General features: G+C 34.8%; 1 protein-coding gene across 1 annotated transcript in view; it reads right to left on the reverse strand.

Moving 5' to 3' along the window:
• The window catches only part of CFAP47 (cilia and flagella associated protein 47), a 258908-nt gene that overhangs the window by 168310 nt on the left and 66158 nt on the right, over nucleotides 1-24440 (reverse strand). Inside the window, exons 34-40 of the mRNA XM_041399915.1 lie at nucleotides 14215-14312; nucleotides 13258-13374; nucleotides 9426-9560; nucleotides 8821-8933; nucleotides 5868-6018; nucleotides 5108-5196; nucleotides 3721-3804 (exon numbers count right to left, since the gene is read on the reverse strand). Coding sequence (XP_041255849.1) covers nucleotides 3721-3804; nucleotides 5108-5196; nucleotides 5868-6018; nucleotides 8821-8933; nucleotides 9426-9560; nucleotides 13258-13374; nucleotides 14215-14312 — 787 coding nt within the window. The remainder of the gene's footprint in view (nucleotides 1-3720; nucleotides 3805-5107; nucleotides 5197-5867; nucleotides 6019-8820; nucleotides 8934-9425; nucleotides 9561-13257; nucleotides 13375-14214; nucleotides 14313-24440) is intronic.

Here is a 24440-nt window from a genome sequence, read left to right on the forward strand (position 1 = left end):
TGGGGACTGGGGAGAAAACAAGAGCAGCTCATAAGAAAGAGAGAGAGAGAGAGAGAGAGAGAGAGAGAGAGACCAAGCAACTTCAACTGCCCCTCACCTGGTTTGGGGGCTTTTGCTGACATAGTAAGGCAATTTTACTGTTCATTAAATGAACAAAAATGTCAAGATTATGTTACAGGTGAGGAGGGGTTAAGGAGGGCACCTTTCAGTTGCCTGGTTGAGGTCTGAATACATCCAATTCATTCTTGCTGTGGTTATTCTAACCAGTTCAGACTGAAATCACACCCTGGATAGGAAGGGACCTTGAAGATCATCTAATTCCTACCTACTTCCATATTTTTGCACCAGTAAGAGTCTAGTATCTGCCACCTGAGTTGTCAGATACCAGTTCCAAGATAACAGCACAAAGCAAAGCTACTGGGCTTGCCATGTTATCAGGTGTGCCAAAAACCCAGATCAAAAGGAAAATCATCTCTGCAGTCAACACAGAGAGTGTGCATACATCATCATGGCATATGAGCTATCCATTTGTCATGGTGTGCCTTTACTCTTCATGACAGGCTCCAAACAGCCAATAACTCTGTTTTCCTCCAACAAATGCTCAGGAAAAAAAAAAAAAAAAACAAAAAAAAAAAAAAAAAAAAAAAAAAAAAAAAAAAAAAAAAAAAAAAAACAAAAAAACACAACTTTCCTATATGTATTTGGAGAAGAATTTACTAGCTTATAGCTCCAGATTTTATATATTACCAAGGAGGTAAAAAAAAAAAGTGCCAGACACCATAAGGAAGTCTTCAATTCACAGAGCAGCATCTTAATCAATGAACTTTAGGATGTTCAGCAAGCAAAGATCTTATTAGAGAGAAGAGATACAACAAACTGCTTAGAAATGCATTGAAAATACTGAAACATTTGAACACAAAATTCACATCTAAGATACCAGTTTCTACACTCTGTGGAACAGTTTATGATCTCAGAACAAAGGGTAGGATAGAAACTAAAACAGGAGCTGCCCAAAATAGGTAGTGAGGCTTAGAGGAGCTGGATTTCTTTGATATCAAATATTACCCAGAATTGTAATAGCTCCTGATAACATATTTGTAAACTGTATTTACTGAAACAACATGTATTAATGATGTTCCTCAAATTACAAAGAGGCACAATTTTTAGATCATAATTTTTTCTTTATTCTTCCAGTTAGTAAATATAGAGAATCTGCATAACATAATGCTTTCCTTAGCCCATGAAACAGCTTAGAACAAAAAGTGTAAGAATAAAATTCAGAAAATCGAAATTGTTTGGAATTCCTGACATTATCTCCAGTTTTAAAAAAAGGAGGAATTAATTTAAAAATAAGAAGCTATACACAATGCAGAACTTGATTTGAAACTCATTCATTAATTTTTTTCTTTTTTGGTTTAGAATACATTTTTTAATATAAAAATATTTATCAAAATTCATAGCCTGTTTTGCAAATCAATCTGTGCAATCACAATCCAGCCTTATGGACACTGCTGCATATGATAATCTGCTTAGTCATGGTCTTAGAATAGGACTATTAGTGAAACATTGATATATCTTTACCACTTTCTAGTTTTACAGTAGGAAATTTATGAAGGAAAAGTTAGCTATTAAATGTAACCTTGAACTTTTACTGTCATTTGATACTTTTTTTTTTCTAATGGACATCATTTAAAAATACCAACATGCTTGAAAGCTATGGATAGTTTTACATTACACAAAATTTCTGGGCCATGTGGTGTGCTTCTCTCCACCTGGTTTTCCTTCTCCCACAGGGAGCAGACCAAGCTGGCACACAGATGTAGACAAAAAAGACAATAATTAAAGTGTCAAGGGCTTGGAAAGGCACAGAGAAGTGGATAACTTGAAAAAGTCTTGTCCCAGTATACTTAAAACTATGTCAACTGCATTAAAAAAATAAAAATAAAAAAAAAAACCAAACAAACAAAAAAAACAACACTGTGCTTCTCACCAAACATCATCCAGTTCTGCATGAGTAAAGAAGTCTTGCCTGCAACCACTGAAGGACCGGGCTACTGTTAAGAGTTTTGGGTTTAGACAATGCTGTGTCCCAGCAAGGACATAGCAGCTCCTCAGGCTCCAGCTCCAGACTGGGATTGTCCCAGTCACGCTGTGACAGACCCATGCCACAATGACAGAAGGGTTGGTCTCCTCTCCAGCCTGAATGACGCCGTTTTGGGAGCCCGTGACACTGCCAGAGGGGAAAGCTGGGAGGTAAAAGGGTCACCTGCCAGGCAAAGCTTCCTACAGTGAGGTCTAAAGTGGATCTGACATATCTGGAGGCACAGGATGAGGATGCAGAAGGAGCTCTGAGCCCAGCTGGCCGTGCTGGGATGATGAAGTTGTCATGTGCATGCCTTGGTCCTGACATCAAAGTCACAGACACAATTACCCAAAGGGCAAGCACTGACTTCACGGCAGTTTTACACTGACAGAGCACTTACAGAAACTGGCCTTAATTTGTACACAGCATTTTCTGGATTTACCAAAAGAATAAAAGTGATTGAGGGAAAAATCTTTTTACTGATCAGTCATGAAATGCACACACACTATTTTTTGACACAAATTTCAGAAGTTTGTTCCATTCAAGAATAAGATCTTCTGAAAGGAGGCATTTAAGTGGCTTCAGTTATCATACATGACAGAAACATCTAAACATAAAGCAAATCAGTACTGGAAATTTTTAAACACCTAAAATGCCCTGACATCAATTTCTGTAAGAATGAGATCTGGATGTGTGATGAAAATTACACTATTTAGACTGATTGTCTGGGGATAAATTAAACTGAAATATACAAGATGACTAAAAAATCCTTTTCTATATCAACAATTATTATAGACTTTTTTTAATTTAGTAGAAAGTGTAGCATAAATTACACTTTGGAAAACTATTTCCAGTTAAAATATGTGTATATTTTTCCTTAATAATAAAATGTTCATAATTTTTCTGATTTTAAATTTCTTCTTGTTTCTAATTTTTAAAAAGGAATTTGAAAAACAGTCTGCATTTCATGACATGACTGTGGAACATCCCTATCATGACAATTCAACCTGCAGTATTGACAAGGTAGTAGTGTATGATATTTTCCAATAATCCTTGAATAAGTGTTTCAGGATTTTGAATGTTTACATGAGCTTTAAAAATTACATGTCCCAACTGTGGGAAATATTTTAAATTATTAAATAAAGGATTATTGAATTACTGATCAATATATTTTTTGAAATGTGTTTATAATTTTTTGCAGTACTGTCCTGGTTTCAGCTGGGTAGAATTTATTCTTTTTTCTTAGTATCTGGCACAGTGCTTTGTTTTAGAATACGATGAGAATAATGTTGATAACATTCTGATATTTTAGCTGCTGCTGAGCAGTGCTTACTGTAAGTCAAGGAATTTCCAGCTTCCCATGCTCTGCCAGGGAGCAGAGTCACAAGAACCTGTGAGGGAGCATGGCCAGGGTGCTGAGCTGGCCAAAGGGACATCACAGAACATCAGGCTCAGCACGACACCCAGGCAGAGCTGGACAGGGTTCCCCCCACTGCTCAGGGACTGGTTGGGCATCTTCTGTCATATTTCCATGTCCCAAACTGTAATTCTTTACAACAGGTAGACCACAGCATGCACAAACAGGTAATAGTAACAGAAATGTATGCCATAGTTAGCAATGGTTATCTGGAACTCACCTAAACTTTTGCTCTTGCTTTACTTGCCTGCCTTGAAACACTTTCTCTGGGTGGAGTAAATGTGTGGATTCCAGCAAGATGACCCTGGAGTATGACAAGCACACATAATGACTGCATTTTCAACTTGCAGAATGACGATGGAACTAAATTTATTTTAACTTTTAAATGCAGGCTCAATAAAGAAGCTTATTTTCAATTTAAGATACTTTAAAAGTACTTGTTGTGGTTTAATCCCAGTTTTTCTGTAAAAGATCTTCTCCCTTGGTATCAAACTAGCATTTTCTAGCGTTATTTACAAGTAAATAATATACCCCCTGAAGAAACACTAGATTATTCAAAACACTGGAAGTCTGATACAAAGAATTTTAACTTTAGATTACTGGTTCAAATGTTGCCCAAATTGATAATGACTTAACATAATTGTCAAATAGCTTTTGAGTTATATGAAACTAAATTATATAAAAACTAAATTACTTCATCACTTCATTGATAATTTCCAAGGGGGATATCCAAACCATAAGACTAATTCAGCCTCACTGAACACCTCAAGAACTTAAAAATAAAAGACAGAAGCTAATTAAACTAATATGATTCCTACACACAAGGCTTGGAGCAGTGCAAACAGTCCTGTTACAGGAGTGTTATTGTTTTTGTTGCTATTATCACTATTTGTATACACCAATCCTATTCTGTGGAGGAAAGAAAAATTTAATTTGCAGCTTCGGCAACATGCATATTCATGTTGCATAAAAAAACAAGTTAAAAATGTTGTGAAAGATGGTTCTTCCAAATAAATGAATGAGATGAACCAATTCTTAGTTCTAAAGACTAAAGATAAAATATGGAGTCTGATCACATAAACAGATTTTAAATGGCTACAATAATCTATTTCCTTTGTACTAAGGAAAGCAACATTTATAGTTCTGCAGTTGTTGCAGCTACGATGAATACAAATTAAAAATTAGACTAACTGATAATGATGCAAGCCCCAAGGCAAAAGTATTTTTTTCTTTTGCATACTTAATAACTTTAACAGCAAAATAAAGCAGATTGGAGAAAAATAACCAACTATTAATTAACATGGCTTGTTTCTCTTTGTAATTCTGCTGGACCTCAGCCAAACACAAAAATACAAGCAAGGTTCATGAAATCTGTTTGATTAAAGCTCCAGATTTACTGCTTACACTGAGATGGATTTCAATTAAGGCTTATTTATCTTCTTTATTCATTATGATAGCTTCCACTTCATAGTGCTTGTAACAATTTTGGGAGTGTAAATCCCTGTCATTTAACCTCCAGGTTTTACTTCTTTTTAAGAAGAAGATTATGAAAAAGAGTGGATAGAACAGCATGATCATTAAAGAATTGTCTTTATATCACTGTCTACCTGAATATGCCATCGTTTTTGAAGGGATTAGTAACATTTAGGTTAAACTTCTTCACCTCATAACATGGGGATCTGCACCTTATCATGCCCTAAAAGAGAACAAAAAACACAAGATAAATAATCAAGTTATCATTGTTTTTCCCTTCTTATCTTTACATATCCTCTATTTTTTCTCTTGCCCCAACATTCTCTTGCCCTAAGACATTTTGGGGGGTGGGCTAAAAAAATGAGAGGATCATTTAAACACCATCTAAGTTCAGAAGTCTATCAAATGTAGTCGATGAATGTGGATTACAAACACAGGCCTACCTGCCCTGACTGGGACATTGCTGACAACTACAGAGTCTCTGGTTAAAATGTACAAATAAATACAGAAATATCTAACAAAAGCTTGTGGTCCCTCTACATATGACATCTGAAATCACTAGGCTGAAGCACATCAACACCCCCATAACAGAATTTCCAATAACTGAAAAGGGCTGAAAGGGCTCCACATCTATTTTCAGAGCAATCAGCAAAAATTTTTACAATTTATTCAGGATCCAAATGTGATTTATGTCCTTATGAATCTTACATACTCCTCTAGGGTTTTTGCTACAAGTACATAGTCTAACATTGGAAATCTGAGAATTCATAGGTCAAAGGAGAATGCCAACGGTAACTCACATTTTCATTCTTATCTCAGTTCCCTTTTGTTTGATATAATGTACAGAACAACAATATTTTTGTGACAATAATAATCATACAAATATAAACTTACAAGAGGCTCAATACTCCTAACTTCAGATTTCAGAGAGAATGTCATTGTGGCACCATCTATTCGATCAACTTTATTTGAGGTCAGTAGCAGTACTGCTTCAGCAGGGTGCAGGAAACGAATTGTGAATTCCACATTTACAAAGCCTTGTTTCCTATGAAAAAAAAAGCACAAAGCCAGAGCTCAGAAATGTAATTTCAGGAGCACACTTCAGAGTCTTTGTAAAGGAAGGGTTCTAGAAAAGAAAGCAATTTGTTTCCTTTGAAATATTTTGTTGTAGTATAATCTTCTGCCTAAGACTATCTTAAAACATTCTAATAAAAGAACTATCTAGATAAAGAATAATACTGAATCCTTATTGCTTTTTACATAGCTTAATTTTTCTTCACACACACACACTAGCACAGGATGTTCTCTTTCATTGGAGTATCACCCTAAGTTAACAACTGATCCAATTGATGCTCCTCTATCTGAACAGGTTTTTCTGAGTTAAGCAGTCATTCAGCCTGTTATGAATTTTGTGGGAAAGATCTAGATAATCTTAATCAAATTATCAATTAAGAGTATGAAAGAAATTAGTTTCAAAAACCTCCAGAATAATTAGCAAAGCTGAGTAATTAAGAGGGAGAAAAACCAAAGTTCTCTTGTACAAGCAACAGTTTCTCTCTAATGGGAAAACTGGAGAAGACCAGAGAGAACGAGAGTTTATTGACTAGGTGCACATTTAGACTTTATCTGCATCCGCCCTTCAATGAAGCAAGAATAAGAAAATTTCAGCGCCTGAAGCTCTCACTTTGAAGCTCTCAAAATGTCTCTCTGATTTTGAGATTAGTCTTAAGAAGGCTGTAAGTCTCCAATTGTCAATTCTGAATATTGACGATGAAATCCTGGAAGTTCTGTAAACCTGGCTCTTACAGCTTTCAAGTTCTTACTGCAGAGCCCCCTGACAATTCCATTTATGACACTGAAGAGTTGCCCAGCCCCCCACAGTCTGAGGCTCCTAGGTCACCTCACCACTCAAAATGTTCAGGAAAAAACATGCTATGATGCAGGCAGCCAGAGGAATACACTGCCTGAGACATACACCCCCAAAGCCACTTTAAGGATCAAGTCTTAAGAAGTCTGCTCTGGTCACAAATAAGAAGGACAGCCAACATCAGTGTACAGCAATTTCTGCCTCATCTTTGCCCTCTGACTCATGCAACAGCTGAGAATTTGGATTTGAATTGTTACCTTCTGCAGCAAAACCACCAAGTAGCTTCATTTTTATCTCCATTAATCCATGTTGTGGTCAATGTAAAGTGAGGGCAAATTCACCTCATGGAATTGTTCCATAACCTTGGGGGTTTTTGCTATTCCTGTTGTGAACTGCGAGTCTACACGGCACAGTGCAGTGCACGGGAGAGTGAGAATCTCAGATCAAGAATTGATTATATGAATCCACATGCAACATAAGGCACTCAACTACACTCAGAATATTATTCAAGTTACTATAATTTCCAAACACACCTACAGCATTATGATCTAACATAAAGAACCTGCAAGACTCCCATAGTCTTGCCAATTCTTGGAGTTTTTTAAACACTTGCACCAGAATATTAAGAAAGCTATTAATTTCAAAGAACCTATTTTTCATTTAATGATCATGACATTATGATAAACTCTGCAGAGGTTAATGTGCATGACTGGCATTTACACACGTTTTTATTTCTATGCAATTTTTCAAATATTTGTTTCTATATACAATACCAAGCAGCTCAACAACAAGGTTTTGCACATTTTCTTCTTTCTTGATTTTGCTTTGTGGTTTGTTCTGGGTGTTTAATTTTAAAAGTGAAGTGAAAAACAGCCATGGTATTGACCTTTCATAGAAACACATGGTATTTTCAAAGATTACATTTATATGATAACTTGTATTTGAAGTAATTGCAAAGAAAATGGAATCAAATCAGCCTCACAGCTTGCTGAAAACATAGCATTATTTGTGGTTTCCTTTGCATATATTTATAATAGGCATGTAATTTAACACTGACATATTGATGGTCCTTAAAGAGCACTGTATTTATGTTGAATCTTCTTGAATTTGACCATCCATATGGTCAAATTTTTTTCCTCCTTCACGGTTTACCTTCCTACAAATCTTGACCTTTATTTTTCTTTTTACAATCTCTAATCCATTTTATCTGTAAATGGTTATCTTGCAGATAAACTTAAAAACTGTTAACTGACAGCCAGAGTCACCATTACATCCCTCTTGTCTTCACAAGTTAAACAGGGAGTTATGAAATTCCTGTATTGATTCATAAAGCTGCATAGCACAGAAAGAGCAAAATGTACTTAGTGAAAAATACACTTGGTGAAATGAGATGGTGATATATCATGAATATTTCTGCTAGCAGAAATTATAACCTAATGTTTTCCCAAAATTAAATCTCTCAAATCCCTAGATGTCTCTCAGACATGTAAGATGAACAAGTAACTACATCACATCCATCTTGCCATGGAGGAAGGATGGGGGCAAAAAGATGCAGTGTAATACTACTAAAACCTGTGTCATGGTCTCTTTAATTCCCAGTCATGCTTAAATTAAGAGCCAAAATCTGCAACTTCAGAAGAAAAGAAATCCACTTGCTCATGCTTCTATGATGCATTGATGTACAAAACGTGAATGAAGTATTGATACATAGGAAAAAAAATATATATTGGAGACAAAAGACTCATAATGATCTGAAGGTTTATACACTGCTCTTAAAGTTCTACTGAGCCCAGCTGCAAGAGTCTCAATGAAATATTACTCTAGATTTGTTTCAGGTTAAGGAGAAAAACCTGACCCTTATACCCCCTAATTTTGCCTTGTTTGTAATTAGACACATTTCTAGTGTTCCACCACTCCTAAATTAGTAAATTCCTATTTCTGTAATGCTACCAACAATAACAGAAACATTTCATTACTTACGTAGAAGGAATGGTAACAGTGTTTCCTTTAGGTAAGGAGAAATCATGAGCATCTCTTCCCACAAGAACAGCGGTGTAGGACAAAGTGTTATTGCTTGGGTTCTTCAAGTGCACCTACCACAACAAAAGCAGCAAGATCAGCCTATTTTTACTCATTTTTAGACTATAATAGGTGTGTTCTGTAGGTAAATTCCAAAATACGAACCAAGGGTATCACAAAATAAAAAAGTACTGCAAATAACTGGGTAGATAATTTTCCTTCCAAAGGAGTGTAGATTTCCCATAGACTATCCAAACTTCATTTTTGAGAATACAGTGTACACTGTACTCCTATGCATGCAAATCTTATTCCTCTCTTTGATCTCAGATTTGTCAAATTTGTAGATTTTTTGTTGTACTTTCAAGCATAGGGAAAAAAACAGAAGTGAAATCCCAATACTGAAGAGAATAAAAACAGAAAGTGCACAGTTTCATCTTCTATATTTATTAGCCAAATGAAAAGAAACCTATTAATTCTTTGTTGGAGCTTATACATAGCATAAACACACATACACACAGTGTTCTAACCTTGAATTACTATGAATCTAAATTCAATGGCATCAATACCTGCTTCACAATAGTTGCATGGAGAGCACCTGAAAATTCTATAGTGTTCTTGGGTAAGTAGTGAGGGAGAAGGTCATACAGGTGGACACACAAAATAAGCATCATGACAGGATTTGGATCACAGATATCAGTGGCCTACAAACAAACAAAAACAAAAACAAAAACAAAAACAAACAAAAAAAAAAAACATAGGAAGAAGAAGAAAAATAAATTTTAAGTTCATTCTTATTATACAAATATTTTTAATCTAACCTGCAATAACTGGATTATTCTCATGGCTAATATGAATAGTATGAATAATATGAATCTTGTCACCACACAAAAAAACCTCTAATTAATGAAAACCACTGACATGCTCTGGTGATAAACCTAGGGCAAAAATCAAGCTCAACTATTTTTCCCAAAGGTTCAGCAGAAACAAATGCTAATTTTATTAAATGCAGCATAACAGAAAAAAACATGGAAACTTTACTGTCTGCAAAAATATACGTCTTCCCAATAGCAACAATATAGTTCTTTCTATTGCAGATACTTTTATACTTTTGTAAATTGAATTGTAAAAGGTAGAAATTATTCCTGCAGGTTAAATATTTGATTTACAGACATGAGTTTGAGTGGCAGCAGCAAAACATGTCCAACTTTAGTCCTCAGCAATTTGAGTAAGTCACTGAGGAGAGTGGTAAAATTATCTGCCATAAAGTATGAAAAAAAGAGGAAAAAAAACACTCTTCTGGACTGTCTTTGGTGTTGCAAGAGAGATGGATAGACATATTTATCATCTTAACCATCTAAGTAAATTTTTATTTGCAAGTTAATGTTTATTTAAAGTTTTCAAGGTAAAGTTCTCTTGCCCTGTGCCCAGCCAAGCAGCTCATGCTACTCCCAGCAGCTCTCACACAGCTCCACCTCCAACCTTCCAAAAGAGTGAGTACATAACTGGCCACTGATCTGAAGTTCCCCTGCAACTCTCCATGGCTTCCTAGATAAATTTTGTCCTTGTAATTCTTAATATTAATTTCCTATACTTTTCATGCACTGATGTAATCATACATCTCATCTCGTATTTCTATTTAATTCCATCACCACTGGTTGAAGGTTCAAACTTTAGGATGCATTAACATGCAAAGTAAAAAAGTTTCTTCTGTGCCTAAAGCTTTAAACCTGAAAAGTATTCCGAAAAGTAAAAGTACTTTTCAGTAAACTGAAAAGTATTCTGAATTATCCATTCATTTATCTCAGTAATAGCTACTGAATGTTAACCATTATTGCAATACGGCTGCGGCTTTACACCCCTACTTTTCGCTCCTCTTGCATTTTCATTTAAGATATAAAAGATGCCAGAGTAGATTATCTGTTGAAGACTTTCTTCTGCCACCTACTTCTTTCTACCTATTTCCACTTAGATCAGAATTTATTCCCTCAGAAAATACTATTCTATCCTGTGATGAATTCATAAAACTCCATTTGTGCCATTTATCTACTTCTCTAAGAGCTAAATTTAAAAAAGGGCATTTCTGAACATGGTTCATCAGAAAATTCACAGTCAGTAAATATTATTCGCTTTAAAAATAGGTGTTAGCAAAAAACAGCAATAATTATAAATTAATAATAATAATAAATAATCAAATCCGACACAAATTTCCTTTACTGGCTATTCCCAGTCACTGCACCTTCTATCCTAATCTCTTTGTCACACATATTCCCTCCATGTTGCTGCTATCTACCATCGTATCTTCCAATACTTTATTTTAGGCTTTCAGCTGGGTCTCCTTCAAATCAAAGCATTTTAAAACTTTAAAATATCAAACAAAAATTAAAAACTCATAGAAAGTCACCACTAATACTCTACGGTTGAATTGTAAATCATGATTAGAGAGTGGAAATCATTTCCTGCCCAAAGAATTCCATCTTAAATCTACACTTTAATCCTTAAATGGATTTCAAAACCTTGAACTCCATTAAAAATGTCACTTAAACCTGAAGCTGAAGACTTGCAGACAGTTGAACTTCTTTATTTTTACAGATTCTTAGATTTTTAGATTGAAAATACCAGCTTTTCCTGACCTAACACATCTCAGCTTGTGCTCTTAATTAATACAAATGTCCTGAGAGTTCAAAAGCAGTGACTGCCTGAGTCAAGAACTTTGCCAATGCTATTGGAACATTTTAGCCTGCTAAATTTCAGACAAGATTATCAGAAAATTCCCAAATTAAGGGGTTTCAGCAAAAGGATTAATGTATTTTTGTCACTGCAGAACAAGATAGTTCAGAAGTTTCTACAATAGCCTTAGAAAAGTATATATGAATTTCAATAAATCTATGTAAAATGTACCCTTTGAACTAAAATACAGACCTTGAAGCTGCAAGATCTGTTCCTTTTTCTGGTACTGACTGACTGTGTACCTTTGTTTAAAATTGTTACTCTGCACAGAAGTAAATGGATCGTCCCATTTACTGTAGACAATTCAGTCTTAAAACAGGTACATTAGTGAGAATATCCTAGAATTCTGCTTCCACATCTGAAGTGTTCAACACCCTTTTCATACTGGCATCAAGCCTCTGCCTTCATATGCTGAACTGCACATTATTCTTAATAAAAGCTGAGGCAGAATATACCTTTGTTTTGAGGGTTATAACAACATGATTTTTTTGCTTCCTGCCAGTCACAAGTATGGGAAGCAGTAGATTTTCTTTGTTGAGCCTATTATAGCAAATTCATTTCCAACAGAGTGATCTGTATCAGGAAACAACAGCAAGACAGCAGCTGATACAAATGGAAATAACAGGGTTAATTTTTCCCTGTAATCATAACACAACCATATGGAAAAGGGAAAAAAAGTTGTAATTAAGCATCTTTTTATACTACTTTGTTTACACAAATAAGCTCTACCATTGATTCCTAATGCCATTAATTCCTTTGGAAAGTCTCCTCCTACACTTTCGAATACTTTGTCTATTCTACTGCATCTTCTGCTCTTCCAGGCACCCCAATATGCTCCCAGAGATGTAAATAACTCACAAATGGACAGTTAAAGAAATGCAGACTAGAAGCAGGAGACAACAAAAAGAAAGGAACGATATCTAACCTATGTAATGTCACCATATATAGAAAATTTGAAGCCATAGGTCAATAAAAACCACAGAGATGTAAAGCATGTTTACTAAATATATAAAGGAGATCCCAAGAAGATCCTTGATTGAAGAAATTATCAACAATTATCAACATCGTATTCCTCCCTAAAAACAGAATCTGCTGGTTTCAAGTGAGTGCTACTCTCACCAGCATCCAAAGCTCCTGACTTCTGCATGCACCAAACCTGGCACAGAACTCTCAGGGGCCTTCATGGTTAGATGAATCTAACTGTCCCTAGACACCCGTATAATTTTTTCACCATTTATTTTTATGGTTAAGTACATGATGTTTGCTCTTAAACATATTTTTCTAAATTGCCTTCCAGTAGTAATAATGAATTCCATTTTAGCTTTCGCTGTGTGACTTAGGATGTTAAAATTTGAACTGAATTAATTTATGTTCAGCTAGTTGTGCATGTGTGATTCTACAAAGCAAGGAATTATGGAAATTACTTCTAATTAAGTCTATTAATATGAAGCAGTATTTTGGTTTCCATCACATAGTAACACATCCTGAAACAGAACTGTTTTACTACAAACTCACTTTAACTGGATGTGCAACACTACTAAAAAAAAAAAAAAAAAAAAAAAAAAAAAATAAAAATAATAAAAAAAATAAAAAAAAAAAAAAAAAAAAATATATATATATATATATATACATATATATATATATAAGAACTGCTAGTATAAAATCACCTACCTTTATGTCCATATCCAGACTGATAGTATGCAGAGCCTTCACAAGTAGCAAGGCATTGTGCAGAAACTGTTCATGAGTTCTTGGATTAGTATACATCTTTATGAAGTGAGTGGGAATCTAGACAAGACAGAGAAATCAAACTCAGTCTTCCACTAGGCAAAATTACTGATTTAGTATTTTTGCTCATTCAGCAATCAATAAGATCTAAATGTTGAACTGAAATTTCCTGTTAAGAATAAACCCAGTATTAAAAAAAAAAAAAAACAAAAAAAACCCCAAAACAAAACAACAAAGTAATACTGAAATAATCCCCCCATGAATTGGTAAATGTTGGGGTGGGTTTTCTTTTTTCTTGTTAAAGATCCCATAGGCCAAGGGTTGCTGTTGGGGAAACTTCCCTGTCCAAGCACCCAGGAGCCACTGGCAGCCACCTGAGCTGGGACTAAAGGGCCCTTGCAGTGGGAAGCTGCAGCGAGTGATGGATGCCCTGCTTGACACCCCACCCTGACATGCTCAGACAGGGTTTCCTTAATGTCTCGACCCCAGGATTCCCACAGAAGAGTCTCAGCCATCTGGACTCTTAAAATAATTTAATCCGAGTGCAAAATCAGAAGAACACCTCGAGCTGGTGCCTCTGAGGAGGGACCCCACACTGAAGAAACCCTGTGCTTTTCCACACCTCAGCCTGAGTGTTTCCAAGTCTGGGGTGTTCCTGCTGGATCCCCAGCTCCTGCCGTGTCCCTCTGGTCACCTGGCTGTGCCCCAGGTCCCCAGACCTTTGTTGTGCAGCGCCAGGTCTGTCTCCTCAGGCTCCCAGCACCCAGAGCTCCAGCTGCAGCTCCCAAAACAGCCACACCCCAGTGCCAGCCCTCAATGTGCTCCTCAGCATTGCAAAAACAAACACACTGACATTAGGGAACTGCATAAATTTTACACAATATTAAAAAACCTTCTTACCAAATATGGACAATAAGCTGCCATCTGTGCTGCCAACACCAGACCATCCAGAAGATCTTGGTCAAAATTCACTATCCATCTCATGGGTGGTATTCCACCTGATTAAAAGACAAAACAAGATTCATGAGACTCTCTTCTCCCCAAGATGCCTGTTTTGTTCTGGATAGATATGGTAACTATTTGAAATCACTGAATAGAAGAAATAAGATAAAAAGGAAGCATCCATTCACATGCAGAATTTCACTGGCATATTTCTATTTCAGAGCTGTTGCTTGAAAACTTGAAAAATCTCACCTAGAATATTGCAATTATTATTCACTCTGTTGCAGCATGTAAGAGTATTCATCACAGCAGAATGGAAAACAAATAATCTAAACTTAACCTCACAGATTAGGAGCCTAAATATGTAAAATTTTTATTACTATAGGCTTAACATTAATAGTTCTACTGAACCTCATGAAAATATGCAGAAATCCTTGAAAGTTGAAAGGCTTAAGACAAAAAAAAGGAAAGGTTATTGATTTTCTTTAAGGTCATACTGAATTATTTGGCATGAATGCAATATAAATGAAAGCTAACAGCTGAATTGTTACAACACAAATCACCACTTCTACACCTGTTGTAAACCCCAGTGCCTCAGAAAGTTAGATAATTCATTTATATTTCTAATGTTTTTTATTAAAATAAAACTGATTATTAAGACACTAAATGTAGTTTATTTATAATTGCTTATTTGAAGCATCCATATCTTAAAATATTTAACACAGCATTTACACAACTTCACTGTCTCAGGTCCAAGCTCCCAAATTTAGGAAACACTTTGGATTTCAGCCAATGGCAAGGTTTTCAGATAGACTGGGATCAAGCTTTCTCATATGGGACAAATTATATAGGTTCCATTTCACTATTACACTTGAATTAGTTCAACCCACAATAAACCCCTGTACCAGATCCTAAGGAAAATCAGTCATTATGCAGAAAAAGAGCAGACATTTATAGACTACAGTTGAGGTATCATCAAAAAACTTTTAAATGTCTGTCACTTCACATCAACTTGCAAATGCTTCAGTATACTTATACAGTTTTAGTAAGAAAAAACAGGAGCAGATGCTGCACAAACTTAAAAACAAATGTCTGTAAATCTATCTGAGCTTAAGTCTATGACATCAGTAATGATTTTAGTTTGCCACTCATTCAGTGTGGTGATGTTTAGCCTTGGCCCAAAATCCCTTATTTTTTCCTATTCATGCTGTGAATCAATTTAGGTAATGTTATTTTAAATATTCATTAAATATATTTTCACTAAATATATTTTAAAAACATCCAACAGTATTTAAAAGAGTATGTGCATGAATATTCAATTTTCTTTAAGTTTTGAAAACAAAATTAATCACACTGTGTCAAAACTATTTTTTTCTTATTATTTAATTGAAAGAACTTTTTCAAGCAGAAAACTCAACACTCAAGTCTTGAAAATGCCATATTGGAAGGTACTAAAGATGGAGGATATATAACTGACTGGATATATAACATTTACCTGTTATTTATGTCAGAAAGAGATTATAGTAATATGGGCCTCAAGATCTAAATTGTAACAGTATTAATTTTAACTCAATTCAGACATCGATTTTACAAATATTTACAGTAAGAGACATTTGTTTCATCCCATCTTCTTGGTAACCTGCTTGCAGTTATTTAAAAAATATTTAATGTAGTCACTGCAAAAACAAATTCTTTAAAAATAGCAAGATACATTTTTGAAAGCATACTTTCTTCCTAAAAAGTTAGTCTTTCCAGCATAAATTCATCATTTTATTGATCATATTTGGGACCTGTGAAAATCAATAAACTGTCTTCCTTTTTTATTAATTGGATTCAGACTCACTCTCAGCATGTAATATCAGCATTTTTAATAAATCACCATTTTCAAATTTTTAACTTTTTAATATTAACTATTTCTGCTTTAGCAAGTCCAATATTGAATTATTCTTCTGGTTAGTAATCTAGATTGATTTGCTGAACATGGTTATGGAAACTCATTAAACAATATGCTTTGATTAAAAAAAAATTAACTTTATTTTTTATCCTACTTTATATTTTATTTTAAATATACTATTTGCTGCTTTTAGTCTTCTGGTGGGAATATTACTTGAGCACACTTAAGCAGAATCACAGAATGGTTTGTGTTGGAAGGGACATTAAAGATTGTCAAGCTCCAAACCCCTGCCACGGCCAGGGACTCCACAAACAGCACTTTTGTACTTTGTTGTGTTCTCACTAATCCATGCTTTCATGCTGCTAGAATTGTCTGTGTGCCAACAAAGTAGCTGGGGAACAAAGCTGGCTTAAAAATAGAGAATGAAAAATTCATTTATTGTTTAATCTGGATCACCCAATCCAGTTTTGTCATGCAGCCATATATATGTGCCAGTGGGAATGAAACATGGTGGGACTATTGTCTAAAACACCATTTATTGAACTATAGCTTTATAGTTGTGTAAATGGGTACATAAAGGAAAAAAAAAATTGAGTGGAATATTTTCCCATCTTAGCTAATTAAATACTTCTATAAGCATTTTTGTTGTTTTTCAGTTAATCCTTCTACTATCAATCAACCTACTTAAAGGCTTGTGAATAAATTAGTCAGAAAACATAATGTATTTTTCCTAATTACATCAAATCTAGCAGAACATCTGCCAGCTAACCACTCTACAGTAATTAAGTTTTTAAATAGAATTAGTCAATTTTAGTAGAAATAAACAATAGAAATCAGAATTATTGCTCAGGATACCTCTAAGCATGTAAATATATTGAATTTCATTTGTATCGGCATTTCTTGCAAAAAAAAAAAAAATCAAGTGGAGCTTTAAGATCAAGATTTTCATCCAATGTAATGCTAAAAACCTGGCCAAAAATAGTTTCAAAGATAAATGGTAAGAGGTAGCAAACAACTCTATGTGACTGGGGCAGGGGGAGAGAAAATTGTCCAAACTTTCTCTTCTGAATTGAGACAGATTCCTGCTACTTGCTAGCTGCACCCCAAAAGGGCTGGCTGCAAATTTTGATAACACCAAGACTGAAATGGCACATTCTAAATCTCCCATTAATGAAGAGGAGTGAGACAGAAGCCCCAATTAGGCAGATAAGGAACTGTGCTCTGCACATAGATTAACGAGATTGGGAATACTGGGGACTTGGAGTTATGAAAAGAAGAAGAGGCAAAAAAGAAGCATTTCCAAAAAGAATGCATGGTCTTGATAAGACAACAGGGGACTGGAAAGAAGGTGAAAAGAATTCATAATTGGAGGAAAGATTTTGGAAGTGGGAGAAGGTTCTGAAGATCAGAGAGGTGCATAGAAACAAATGTCACTGGATGTCCAGGGACTTTGGACAGACATGGGATGGTGTCTCTGAGCAGCAGCAGCACAGCAGGAATTTACTTCTCCCTGAGGTTCCAGTGGCCTCCCTGGCACTGAGGGAATGTGAACAGAGTGCTGCAGGAAGCAACTGGATATGTGAAATTATCAAATGGGGCAAGAGCTGGTTCTATAAAACGCCCAGGATCCTGAGCCACCACAAGTTGTTTTGTACTCTCCCACAGCCAGAGGTGAAAATACCCAGTAAAAGAAAATAACTAAGCAGAGTTAGCTTTCAATGGATGTGCAGCCAAACACTTGTTATGGTTATAGCAACCTAAAACTATACTGCAAAAGGCCTCTGCAAGGGATGAGAGTGGCCCTGATTCACTCGATTCCACTCAGCACTTCAGGAAGCAGCATGCAGTCATTTCAGTGATTTGTGACCAACTTAACTCTTGAATGCATTTACTTGTAATAGGTTTGTTGGTTGTTTGGTTTGTTTTTTGTTTTTTTTTTTTAACATGTACTGGTATCATGTTGCATGCATGTAGCAACCAAGCATTACAGCATTGTCTCCATCTTTGTTGTGACAGGTTAAGCCAACTCCTGAAGACACACTGCTTGCCTCATTCATGAAGCATTTCTACATAGAAGCAGCAGAGTTTTGCCATGCACTCTAATTATTCACCAAGTTTTAAAAATTTCTTTCAAAGTCCAGATTCATTGAGTTTTTTAAAACTTGATGTTCTTACGCTGATGAATCAATGAAAGCCTATAAGGTTTTCCAATGTTTTTTTCCCATATTCTAGTTTTCACACACAAAAACAAAACAAAACAAAACAAACCACACCCACCAAGATTAAATATTTGTTTATATTTATTATTATATTTAAAGACTCAAGATTTTTTTGTGGGATTTGAAAACTATTTTCCATACTAAGATAATCAAGGGAGTACCTATAACAATTGTACACAAAAATGACAAACCACTTATTTGTTGTCAGAATCTCAAGCAACAGTCACCATAAACTCCTCCAGGCCAATTTTTTTAAAAATTTCTTTGATATGTAAATGATACAACAGACCAAGAAAAAATACTACAAATTTTAACTTCAGTAAAATTTTGATTACATTCTTTGTCATAGAAAAGCAATGAAAATGCGTTCTAGGAAAAAGGTTCTCTAAAGTGAAGTAGAAACTTCACTGAAAAACAGTAACCCTAACTGCTCTCAGCTGTCCACAACAAAAATCCTAGATTATGTACTTTCCAATATTTTCATATGCAATTTTTAAAAATTGCACAAAATTATCTTACTCCCATCTGGAGATAATATAAAACAGATTAAAGAATTGGCTTTGGGAAGAAAAATTGCAAGTATTCATGAGGAAAGGACTATCATTTAAGCTCTTGAACAACTGGAGTAATGATCTGAAACAAATGGGATGAAATCCAATAATGATGCTTGCAGCATACTACAATTAATTAAGAATAATTCATTACGCAAGTGTGAAATGGAAAACTGGATAGAGAGAACTTCTGTAGAAAAGAATCTGGAGAAAACAGTAAATCCAATACTGTGGCAGGAAAAGCAAATACTGTGCTAGCATGCATTAACAGGAGAGTTGAATCTTAGGCACACAGACTGATCTTTTCACTTGTGTTCATATCCAGTAAAGTCTCACCTGGTACAGAAACCAGCAATGGCACCAAACTTCAAGAGAAGGGGCAACTAAAAGGGTTTACAACAAAAATCCCTGAGCTGAGTACACTGAAAGACTGAAAGAATGGAAATGTTTTGCCAAGAATGGGGAGAGAGAGAAACTGGAAACTATAATCTGCAAATATGTATAAAGTTACTAGAAAAACAAATACACATCACATTTTAAAAGAGAAAGGATGGACTTAACCCAAAATTTCCCATGCTACAGAAATATTAGATGTTTTCATGTTAGACAATAGGAAACTCTTTCAAGTGGAAAAGAGTGGGAAATTCTGGCAGATATTGCCTTAAATGGATTGTGGAATCTCCCTTTTCAGAGATTTTTGCAACAGCAAATACCTGTTTAGTATACTAAAGGTATATTCAGATTAGCCTTTGTACATGAGAATAAAGCAGATTATTTCTGGTCTAATTCTGCATTTCTGGGATTTACTGTGGGTTCTTTTAAAGTTTCACTTTTATTAACTGATCCATCATCTGGATAGGCAGAAAGATGATGTATTGGAATTATCTGGATAAGAATAACCTGTGTCACCACTCTGACACTGAACAGTGTAAAAACTGGTCTTATACCAAGGATTAAAATACTTAAAGGATCAATTTTTTGTTGAATCTACTAAGTTTCAAAACTATTTATATGAAAAAATTAAGAACTACAATAAATCTTTAAATAAAGTACTGTATTTCTCGTGAAACTTGTTATTTTCACAAATAATAAAAAATTTAAATTCTTGCCATCACATGAAAAATCCTTATATCTACAGAGGCACAAGAAATACCAATGATAAATCTTCTGTTACATAGCCACAAGCAAAATTTTCAAATTCTGAGTTACTGAAAAACAGAGGAAAAAATATACAGAGCTAGGCTACTATTATATGAGAATTTTCAAATAAACAATATACATTCTCACAAAAATCTTGGAACTGATGGCCTTTTGTGATTAAAGGCATGAAACAGGGCTTTATAAGAAATGAATAAATTAGACTATGCTACTAAGAGTAGTAATGGAATGGTGCCTAAGAGTAGCGATGGAATGGTGCTATGACCGCAGTCTGTACAAGTAAGCAGGACACGAAGAGTAGGAACTAGATGTTGTTAAATAGTTTAGTGGAATACACAAATTTGTCAGCAAATGAAGAACCAAGTCACAGTATTAAGCAGCAAACTCAAAACAAAGTACTTTACACAGAATAGAGATTTTAAATTTACTTAGTGCTTCAGAATACTGTAATACTACAAGTCTGCATGGGCTGAAAATACAATTAAATTTGCAGAGTGGAAATCTAGTACAGCATTACAGGAGTGCCACCTCCACCTGAAGAAGTCCTGAATTTCAGGAAGTCTCAGAGTATGCATAAAGCATTTCTGTACATTTGCAGTGTTGCTCATCTCTAAGCAACTTCTGTTGAAGGTAGAATACTGAGCTACATTGATCTTTAATATATCACAGTACGTCCTTTCAGTGTAAACTAGTGCAGAAATAATAATTCATATTATTATACAGCAAATTCTTACTCTGGAATCTGAAAATCTCTGGAGGTGGAACTAATCTATAGCTATAATAATACCTATAGTCCTGTTTCTTAGCTGTAGCTTAAACCTGGCACTGAATAATACAAACATTTACAGAAGAAATATGTAGCAATAACCTTTCCTGTACTATGCTAACATTAGAACAAGCTTTGAAATGATAGTACTGAAGTATACAATCCAGAGCATAAGAAAGATGAGATGAAATATGCCTTTGAATAACTTTTGAAAAGGCTATTATTTATTACTTAAAACTAATGATTAAGAGATTGATAACTTATCTGCCTTCAGAACATATAGTATGTGTAGCTGCATTTATCTTAACATGGCAAACAAGTCTAATTTTATTAGAGATGAAAGAAAAATTACTGTTCATACTTCAGGCAGAATGCAGGATACAACTCTTGCTCATCAAAACTGATAATTATTCATCTAAGAATGCTTGAAATATCACTGACAGATCCACTTAATACCACTGTCAATTTATAGTTCTAAGCAGAAAAGTTCAAGAAGCACCACATAGGGCAATAACAGAAAAACAGAGATGCTGGGGATATGTCTCATTTATTTCCATCTGTTGCAGAACACTTTGCCCTGAGGCATGCACATTCATCTTTCTGCTCCTAAAAAAAAATTTCCTATAGTCTTTCACTCTCTATGCAGTTTTATTTCCACTGATTCTTATCCTAAACAATATCTTCAATTGACAAATTTCTGAGGATTTTATGTATCACAAAAGAGCAGCATTACTTTATATCAGTCTCCATTTCTTTGGCCTTCAACATAAAACTTCCCCCACCAGGGTGAGGAAGTCCCACCAAGCCCATTTGGCCCCACAGGACCCTGAACATCCCAACAGCTGGACCAGTGCTGGAACCAGGGCTGGTGACCTCTTGCTTTCCCTCCTTCACTTATTTTTTTCTCCTTTTCTTTTCATCTTACTTCTTTATCCAAAACCCACTGTCACATCCTTACAAAGTAGGTCTGGGACTAACATATCAACTTCCATGGCAAGTGTGTGATTTACTACCAAAACTTTGTGAGGTTTGCAGCCCCTGACTTTTGTCATTCCTTTCAATCATGAGTTTTTATGAATCTTGGGTGCTCCTTTCACCTTAAGAGTGGGACCTCACACCATGGCATTTCACTTGGAGAGCATTTAGATTTAAAATGCTACAAATCACAGCAGCTCTTTACAGCTTTTCTGGCTTTTAGGCTGGCTTCACAATGATTACTATAATACCTGTGTTTCGTTATTTAGTAAAACAAAAGTTAAATACTGCACTCAATGAAATTTATTGTTTGATACTTAAAATAAATTAACAGAATCTTTCCCAAACTTCAAAGGCTGAAATATGTTTTCTCCTCAACAAAAAATCTGATGTTGTATTACTAAATTCTCAGCTATACCACACTCAATATATATATTTCCCATGCATTGCAGAAGTGGCATTAATTACACAAAAAACCAGAATGCTTATTTATTCCAATTAACATACAACACCATACAACACTGCCAAGTTCCTTGTTTGGTTAAAAGCAGAATTGCTGTTTAGACACCTCACAGTGTACTGCAAGTAAGTGAAATTTCTTTCTAAGCATTTGTTTGATTATTTCTTTAGAAAATTATGGTTTTGAGGACCAGCATATATTTTTATACATATATGCATTTTTTCATATAAGCATACATGTCTAAGAGTTCAGGCTTTACTTTCTCTTTTTAAGATCTTTTTGGTAGGTTTTGAAATATGAACCCTCTGAATGTTTTTAATGTACAATTCCAAGGATTACCCTTCCTCACATTTTTATTTACCTGAAGCTGCATAATGCCAGATAGTATAAATAGTACAAAACAATTTTTATACTACACAAAAATCTAAAAAGTTAAATGAAACATGAAGTTCTGCTTACTTCTCAATGGTATGTGGGCTTTAAACTCAGAAAATAGTTATTTTTCCTTTTTTTGTTAGATAAAATTCTGATATGACCTTGTGGGTTTTTCAGGTATAGGAAACAAACATGGAGTGTTCAAATCAACAAAGAAAGGCAAGCAGGACTGAAAAACCTATTTATTGGACTCCATATTTACATCTTATGTTTCATTATTACGTTCTGCTGTGCAGGTCAAGAAATATAGCACAGAAAAATAGTTTGAAACGTTGCAATTTATATTTCAGGAAATATTTTCCAGGATTTATCACTCAAGAATAATGTTCTCTTTTTCCTTTTGTTTCAAGTCAGAATTTTTATAATCATGATAGCAGTTCATTAGATAGTCTTTTCTTCTTCCTAAATTCAGCCTTTTATTAACTGTAAAAAGTAAAAGTCATTATTTTGGAAAATACTGTTTTGCAGTGATTCTAAATGAAAAAAAAATTACATGAAATTAAACAAGATTCTTCCCTTCTACTCTGCAAAGGGTGGAAATATTCTTTAACTCTAGTTTCTCAGTTTTCTCTGAGAACTATTAAACTGAGAAGCAAAAATTAATGGACTCCCTAAATATCCTTCCTAAGACTGGGGGAAAAAAAGGAGAGGGGACAGAGGACAAAGAAAAATTCATGAAAACTTAGGAAAGAAAAAAATATACTAATGAATTCCTATGATGTCAGAAAAAACCTTAAATAAAAGTTCTACAAAATCAGTTTTAAAACAAGAATTCTACTTAACTCTCATACAATTTTTGAAAGTCTGTCATCACACACTAAATTATCTCTTCCCATAACATTTTAACTCAGATGTCATACTAAATTGATATCAAAATTAGAAAATAGAAAAATTAAAACCACAAAACCCCCAAGCTCACTAACAGTGAGGTGAATAGAATGCATAAACCCCAAAACTTTCCTAACTGGAAGTAAGAATCTTGCAAGATGCCACCCGTGCCTAAGATTGCCAGACACACCTATGTTGGCAATAGATTAGAATTTCTCTTTCCTCTTAAGCAGATTTTCCCAGTTAAGTTAAGATGTATCTGCCCTGGGGACAGCTCTTGAATCTCAGACATTGATTGACCCTTCAGGTATTGCTGATATTTACTGGTTGTCATCTTCTCTAACAATTTTATATTAAATATAGAATTTTCTATTTTTTTTCAAAATCTCCCTGGAACACACTGAAGAGAATTCTCTATTTCCAAAAACATAATTTATCTTTTTTACCTTGGTAAGAGTCATAATTAACAAGGAAGAGACATACAGCTTCTCGGGAGACAATTCAATTCACCAATCTGCAAGATTTTCTACCATTTAGGGACTACAGGATTTGAATTACAACATCCCAATACTCTGGCAACTCTTCAAGGGTTTTTCCTGACTGTTACTTTTCATGTTATTAGCAGTTAGTCTTAAAGAGAGAATTGTTGAAAAGAAACATGAAGATAAGGAACACTAGAAGGTAAACTGAAAATTTATTATGCTCAAATAATTAATGGAATTAATTATTCCTCTGTTATCACTATTATTGTTCATATAATGCCTTAAGTGGGTACTGAACTTTATATTTCATGCATAATTTTAGTCTCAGCATAACAGGCATAGCTGCATTTCACAGTTTTATGGCATTTGGACTCAAGTTTCGACCTTGCTTTCCAGTTTGTGGTCAGTAAGACACA

Source organism: Onychostruthus taczanowskii, unplaced genomic scaffold (genome assembly GCF_017590055.1).
Source record: "Onychostruthus taczanowskii isolate IOZ18803 unplaced genomic scaffold, ASM1759005v1 scaffold17, whole genome shotgun sequence".
Taxonomy (NCBI): domain Eukaryota; kingdom Metazoa; phylum Chordata; class Aves; order Passeriformes; family Passeridae; genus Onychostruthus; species Onychostruthus taczanowskii.